This window comes from Zingiber officinale, chromosome 6A (assembly GCF_018446385.1).
Source record: "Zingiber officinale cultivar Zhangliang chromosome 6A, Zo_v1.1, whole genome shotgun sequence".
NCBI lineage: Eukaryota > Viridiplantae > Streptophyta > Magnoliopsida > Zingiberales > Zingiberaceae > Zingiber > Zingiber officinale.
In genome coordinates this window covers 92,645,245-92,652,549 of record NC_055997.1, presented here as the reverse complement: position 1 = coordinate 92,652,549, position 7,305 = coordinate 92,645,245, and the positions used below count along the sequence as shown (strand labels likewise).

At 35.3% G+C, this 7,305-nt stretch overlaps 2 protein-coding genes across 2 annotated transcripts; one reads left to right on the top strand and one right to left on the bottom strand.

The window, feature by feature from the left end:
• Positions 1-311: 311 nt before the first annotated feature.
• Positions 312-2,020, bottom strand: LOC121994189 (piriformospora indica-insensitive protein 2-like). The gene is made up of 2 exons (XM_042548308.1): positions 1,804-2,020; positions 312-1,728 (listed from the first exon to the last, which is right to left on the bottom strand). The coding sequence occupies exons 1-2, from the start codon at positions 2,002-2,004 to the stop codon at positions 541-543; spliced, it is 1,389 nt and encodes a 462-aa protein (XP_042404242.1). The 5' UTR covers positions 2,005-2,020; the 3' UTR covers positions 312-540.
• A 1,301-nt stretch (positions 2,021-3,321) lies between these two features.
• On the top strand, positions 3,322-3,960 carry LOC121995049 (glutathione S-transferase T3-like). The gene has a single exon (XM_042548893.1). It carries the CDS (start codon positions 3,322-3,324, stop codon positions 3,958-3,960), a length of 639 nt encoding a protein of 212 aa, XP_042404827.1.
• Positions 3,961-7,305: the final 3,345 nt, after the last annotated feature.

Here is a 7,305-nt window from a genome sequence, read left to right as displayed (position 1 = left end):
ACACCCAACCCCATGGATGAGTTATCTCTAACTCCGCTCGGACCAACCCGGCTGATCGGCTCGGCCATTAACCGCTTAGTCAGCCCTTCATCGGTTCTCAAGCTAAGACCCTTCAAGAAGTGAGTCCCCCATTCTTACTGTCGCATCAATATGATTGAGTGAAATATGAGATCCGTAAATAATAACTGTTAATATTTAAAAAAATATGAGTAAAAAAAAATATTATTATAATGATGATGTGACAGTAAATTTTATATATATTTTTTTATGAGATGTTGGATGTTATAATGATGTTATTGTGATGCTTAATAAATATTAATGTTACATACTTTTTATTGAGATCGACGTGATAACAGCTTCTAACGTCTGTTACAAAAATCAAAACTTCTGACAACATCTCTCGAGACATCCATCAGCCCTCCACTTTTAAGTAGCTGTCACAGAAAAATAGCCAAGCCCATAAGCTACCGTTCTTGCTTCTTTGCAAGTAGCTGCTGCCCAACAAAACAAAATTACATGGTGTATAGTAATTTAACAATTCTACAACATCATGATCAAAACAATTGCCCACCATAGAGCACTAGCTGATGCAGCAGGAGTCATAATCAAGGGGGCCATCAACCCAGAATGCTCATCGAAACTTCCCTCGTCTACCCCTTGATTGGATTTGAACTCTTCTGTCGAGTGATCTTGATCTTGCTTGCATCTTGCCACACCGCGAGGTACATCCCCTGAAGTGATGGCACTGTAACACAAATTTGGATTGTTCCAAGACGCAAATCTCTTTCCCATCCTCTCGTAGAATCCTCGAGGGAACTGGAGCTTTCCACTCAGGTTGTTGTCATTGAGGTACAACGTGGTGAGAGAAGGCAGGTCTGCAAATTTAGAAGAAACAGTGCCACTGAGCTGGTTCCCATCGAACGCAACGTACCTCAATATCTTCAGGTCCGTAATGGCCTTAGGAATCGCACCGGTCAAGCCCATATGAGACAGATCCAATGTAGAGAGGTTTTGCAAATCTCCCCATTCTAATTCCAAAAGATTTCCTCCCCATGGATTGTAAGCCAGAAGCAAATCCCGGAGTGATCCTAATTTTGGCATTGCACCTGATAAGGAGTTGTTCCTGAGGTCTAGTAGAGTGAGTTGCGTCCATTTTCCTAGCTCTGCTGGAAGACTTCCCTGGAACTGGTTGTTGCTGAGATCAAGCTTCAAGAGTGAGCTGAGATTGCAGAGGGATGCAGGGAGAGAACCAGTCAAATGATTGCTGCTGAGGTCCAGGATCAATAGATGTGCCATGTTGGCGAACAGAGCAGAAGGAACTTGACCGGAGAACTTGTTTACAGATAGCATCAGTCTCTTTAGATTGACCAAGTTGGCAAGCTCCATTGGCAGCTCACCGCTTAACGAGTTTCCCACCAGAACTAGGGAGTTGAGGTTGCTGAGCTGACCCAAATTGGGTGGAATATTCCCGGTGAGTCCGCGATTCGACCGGAGTTCTAAGCTCTCCAAGGTTGAAGCCAGTCTCTCCCAATTGCTTGGTGGGATGGTGAGTTGCTGTTGATGAGAGGAGAAGCAATCAAAGATGGAGAGGCTCTTGAGATGCTTGAGCTGGAACAGCTGTGGATTGAACTTGGCGTCGGATGAACACTCCAGGGAGTTGCCAAGGATCGGGCCGATGTTTAAGGAAGTGACATACCACAAACCGTCAAACAGATCGCAGGAAACTCCCTGCAGTCAAGATTTTCAAAATCAATGTTTGAAATCTTTGAAAAGGCATCAAATATTTTGAGAAACAGTAAGAACCTGTATCTGCGTCCAGCCACAAGGATCAGGATAAAGATCTGAACCGTTCCACCACTTTCCGACCAAGTCTTGGATCACTGCGTACAAGGCTTCCTGCTCTGCTTTGTCCATTGGAACATTGGAGCTCTCTGCTTCGGCCAGTGCACGGAAGAGAAGGAGATTTAGGAGGAGAAAAGCCCACGGAGAAGTGATCCTCCACATCCCCACTCCTCTCCTAATGTTGAAGTTTTGCAGTAAGAGAAGAAGCAGAACTTATAATTATGCTCGTGTCGTGAAGCCAGACAATTTCACTGTCGACGGAAATAACTCGGACCTCTCCCCATCTAATAAATTAAATTATCAAATATCTTGAAAAATCCAAGAATAACTAAGTAGAAATGGAGCCACGAGCTTGGGTGTTTGAATTTAAAATTGGTTCACTTTTACAGTTCGAACTTAATATCAAAATAAATCATATGGCGTGACAAATAAAAATTCTTAATCAATTTTAAGATTGCATGATTACACCAGCGGAGGGCTACATTTCCTAACAAGAAATAACTGTCAAGTTTTGAATATGAAAATAGAGAAAATTGATTAGTTATTTAAGTTTTCTATATTTTATTGGACTAAAAGAAAGTTAACAGGTTAAAAAATTAAAATAAATTAAAGGCTAAAATAATTTAACTAGGACTTAAGCTTAATAAAAATAAATAAAATCAATACATATTACTAACTTTTCTAAAAACAAACTTGGACTGGAGTCCATCCAACCTTTGGGGTGGCTTTATCCCCGGTAGTGTTTGCAAACCAAAAAGAATGAAACAAAAGAAAGCTAAGGGCAAAGAGCATCCATGGGAATTCCTTATCTAGGTGGCTTAAGAGCATCGACAGTTAGAGCTTCTTCGGAGCTCTCACTGTGACGTGTCATAAATGAGAAACCTCCCTCTCATAGTGGGAGGGAGGTTTTTCATTTACACGAAGAAGCGGCTATGTGATTACAGAGTCGCTTCTTCGTGGTTTTTATTTTTTTTATATTTTATTTTTTTTAATAATTAAAAAAAAATAAGAGAGCAACGGCTAATTTACAGGTTGCATGTCATTGAACAACGGCTAATTTTTAGCCGTTGTTCAACGTTTTAATTTAATTATTTAATATATAAAAAAAATCTATAAATATGAGATCTATTTCATTCATTCCATTGTTATCTTTACTTTCAACTCATTTCTTCCTTTCATTCCCTATTTGCATTCGAGATGGATGAAAATCTCAATATTTCTTTTACGAATCTTTTAAATTCTTCAAATACGGAAGGAAATACATATTCTCAAAATACTCACACTTCTCCAAATATCCAATATCCTCATATTTTCTCTCACCCACAATATCCTCCAAATGTTTAAAATATTTCATATGTTCCACAATATTATCCAAATTTTCCAAATTCCGAAAGTTCTCAAAATTTTTTGCAGACGTGGAATCCAAGTAACGCCGCCCCAACTCCATTTGGTATGTATCCATTCCAAGATTGGGCAGCAATGGGTAGCCAACTTGGGATGTCTTATCCTTACGTATTTTCTCCTACTCAACCACCTGTCATACATTCGAATGAATCAAGAAGGGCAACTATTGATCCATCTATCAGCAACAAAGAATCTCTAACACTATCATTTGTTCTTACAACTCAATTGCCGCCACCCTCATCACAAGAGGAGCGTGAAGTTGAGCTGGAGGAAAATGAATCGAAACGAAGATTTTGGTCTCTCGATGAAGATGTGGTCCTTACGAAATCATGGGCAACTATAAACACTGATGCAATCATTGGTAATGACCAGAAGGATCAAGCTTTTTGGAAACGTATAGCTGATTACTACAACAAACATCGCCCCACTGGATCTATGACGAGAAGTTATCAGCGGCTAAAATCACATTATTATAGGTTTGCACCGATGGTAAATGAATTTTCTGCAACTTATAATAATTTTCATACTCATCGGCAAAGCGGTTGGAGTGACGAGAATATGTTGGAGAATACATTGAATATATGGAAAGCCAACAACAAAGGCAAGGATTTTAAGTATATGCATGTGTGGAGGGTTCTCAAAGAATATGAGAAATATACTCCACAATCAGTTGCTCATTACTCTAACAAGAAGGCAAGGACATCCGAATCATGAGGAAACACCTCAACATCAAATTCAGATACAAGTGTTGATTTAAATGACTCTGAAGTCCGCATTCGTCCTATAGGGCAAAAGGCAACGAAGAGAAAGGGCAAATCTAAAGCCAGAGAGGGCGACACAATGGAACATAGCATCGACAAAGAATGACAAGATATTAAAGAATATCAAATCCAAAAAATGGCTTTGCAGGAAGCCGAGATCTTTCATAAGGATTATGAAATTCTTATGAAGGATACCAGTGAGATGATACCAGGACAACTTTATTACATGAAAAAATGGTGGAAAAAATTAAACAGAGACATGGTTTGGTGTAGATGAGTTTACGTTTTTTTTATATTATTATAATTTATGTCTTTTTATTTGATGCACTGTAATATTTATGTATTTTTTTTAATTATTAATGTTGTTTCATGTTAACAATTTATAAATTTAAATTTTATAAAAAATTAATGGTGTATAATGTAAAATATGAAGGAGAAATGAGAATTATATATAATGAAAAGTGTGAGACCCATGAGGGAGTTGTTGAGAGGTTTTTTTATAGTGAAAATAGGTATGAGGTTTTTAACTTTTGATGTGGCGCAAACGTGACAATGAAGGAGCTCACAATGAGTTCTAACTACTGTGGATGCCCTAAGTGAGAGAGCTCTTTCTCATAGTGGGACGGTGGGAGGGAGTTCCCTCGTTTCTACAAGATGCGGCTCTCCCTTTTTTTGTTAATTCTTTTTAAAAAAAATAAAACAATAAAATATCAAAATTAATAATTTATGAAAAAAATATGAAATACATAAAAAAATTATTGATTTTTTTTTTTTTTACAGTGGAGGAGATGTATGAAGCTACTGTGACATCTAGGGTTGTAAATTAAATGAAACAAGGGTTCGTGAATCAGTTTAGTATTCAATTTGGTAAGAGTTTATTTATGTTCGTTCAATATACATAAAATTAATTAAATAAACAAGCTTGAATAGTTCATTAAGCTAAATAAATATGCTTGACCACATATGTATTCAGTTTGTTAACGTTCGTGAATAATGTTCATGAGCAATGTTCGTGAAAAATATTGACGAACCATATGTATTAATAATTTTTTTAATATGCTAAATAAATAATAAAATAAAATAAATAAATTTAAATTATCAAATTTAATAATCAATCAAACAACTAAAAGTTCAAACAATCAAACAAATTTAAATTAAGAACTCAATAACATTTAAACGAATCAAGCTCGAACCAAGCTCGAGCCAATCTTGAACTAAGCTCATGTCAAGCTTGAATTGAGAGCTCGATAATATCTAAACGAACCAAAATTAAACTAAACTTCATACAATCTCAAGTTCATAAAAATAAATCAAATTAAATTTGAACAATCATTTCAAAACTTGATTCATTTTAAACTTAGCTCGGCTCGGCTCGACTCGATTACCTTATTAAACAAGTTTGAAATCTCAAAATTCGGCTTGACTCAGCTTGTTTACCATCCTAATAACATCAACAGAATTCTTGAAGAACTCCAACAACTATGGAGGCACTACAATAAATACTGTATTTTGGGACAAATTTTGGGACGAATTTATAAAAAAAATTCGTTGCAAAAGATTTGGGGATGAAATTTGGGACGAAAAAATTTTCGTTCCAAACAGGTTGATGCCAACTTTTGGAACAAATTTATGTTTGTTGCAAAATTGGCAACGAAATTGGGGACGAAAATAGGGACGAAAATTATTTTCGTCCCAAAATTCGTCGCAAAGTTACGGTAGAAGTTTATAGAATTTTGGGACGAAAATTTTTTTTGTTGCAAACTTAGCAACGAATTTGGGGTCAAAAAAATTTGTCGAAATTTTTTTTGTTGCAAATTTTGTCCCAAATTTTGTGTATGATTTTCCAACGAATAGTAATATTGTTGGAAAATCGGCAACGAATTTGGCAACAAAATTCAGCAACGAATTTTATTTTCGTTGCGAAAGCCGTCGCCAAATTTGCAACAAACACCCTTATTTGTTGCAATATTCATATAATTTTGGGACGAAAAATTTTTTTGTTGCAAATTTAGCAACGAATTTGGGGTCAAAAAATTTTGTCGAATTTTTTTTTTGTTGCAAATTTTGTCCCAAATTTTGTGTATGATTCCAACGAATAGTAATTTTGTTGCAAAATCAGGAACGAATTTGGCAACAAAATTTAGCAACGAATTTTATTTTCGTTGCGAAAGCCGTCGCCAAATTTGCAACAAAAACCCTGATTTGTTGCAATATTTCATATAATTTTGGGACGAAAATTTTTTTTGTTGCAAACTTTGCAACGAATTTGGGGACAAATTCAGTGACGAATTAATTATTGTTGCTAAGTTAGTCCCTAATTTTGCAACGAATAAGATGTTTGTTTCAAATTTGGCAACGATTTTGGCAACAAAATTTGGCAACGAATTAAATTTTCGTTGCCAAATCCGTTGCTTTTTATATGGGATTCTGGGAAATTACTGGCAACAAAAATTATTTGTTGCCATTTTCGTTCCTAACATCAAAACTCCATTCCAGATATACCTGTTTTCTACAATTCAATCCATACACATTCATAATTAACACATCATAATTAACACAATAAATTCAAATAACACATTCAACACATCATAATTAACATCAACACATCCTAATTAATAATAACACATCTTAATTAATTCACATACATCTATTCATTCAAACTCAACAAGGCATACAATATCATAATTTGTTCTTTAAGCTAGTCAAAAATATTTCACAAATTCAACATACAAGTCAATTTTCCATACAAGTCAAGTTTCCATACAAGTCCATCAATCCAACAAGATACATCAAGTTATCTTCTCATTCCACAAAAGCTTTCATCCCCATCAAGTCTTCTTTTCCTACATAAAAACAAACAAATAAACTAGATCATATGTAACCAGAAAACTAATTAATTACTTAAAATGTAATAATATCATAATTAGTTTGCTTGCATGGGAGTGTGACATCACAAACTTGGTTTGAGGCTTGGTGCTTGAGGATGTTATATAACTTGTATTGTTGGCATAAAACAGATCCAACCAGTAACCCTAGTATTTGAAGATGTCAAACACACATAAAAGATGTAGAGGGAGAAAGTATTAATCCGAATTATATTGAGTAGCACCTTTATACAAGTAATCAGAAATTCCTTGAACATTCAAAAAAAGGTCATATTTATCAACGGTATCAACTATCAATTTCATAGCAACGGTAAATTAAAATATAAGAAGTATTTTGAAGCTAGCTAACAGTTTCTTAAATATATAATACATCATATTTCACCATAGCAAATAAAAGCTACACATATCCTATT

Excerpts from the sequence above, each read along its gene's own strand:
- LOC121995049 (XM_042548893.1), top strand. The coding sequence starts at position 3,322 with ATGGGTAGCCAACTTGGGATGTCTTATCCTTACGTATTTTCTCCTACT.
- LOC121994189 (XM_042548308.1), bottom strand. The coding sequence starts at position 2,004 with ATGTGGAGGATCACTTCTCCGTGGGCTTTTCTCCTCCTAAATCTCCTT. Across the intron at positions 1,729-1,803 it reads GTGGCTGGACGCAGATACAG|GGAGTTTCCTGCGATCTGTT; the intron begins GTTCTTACTGTT and ends TCTTGACTGCAG.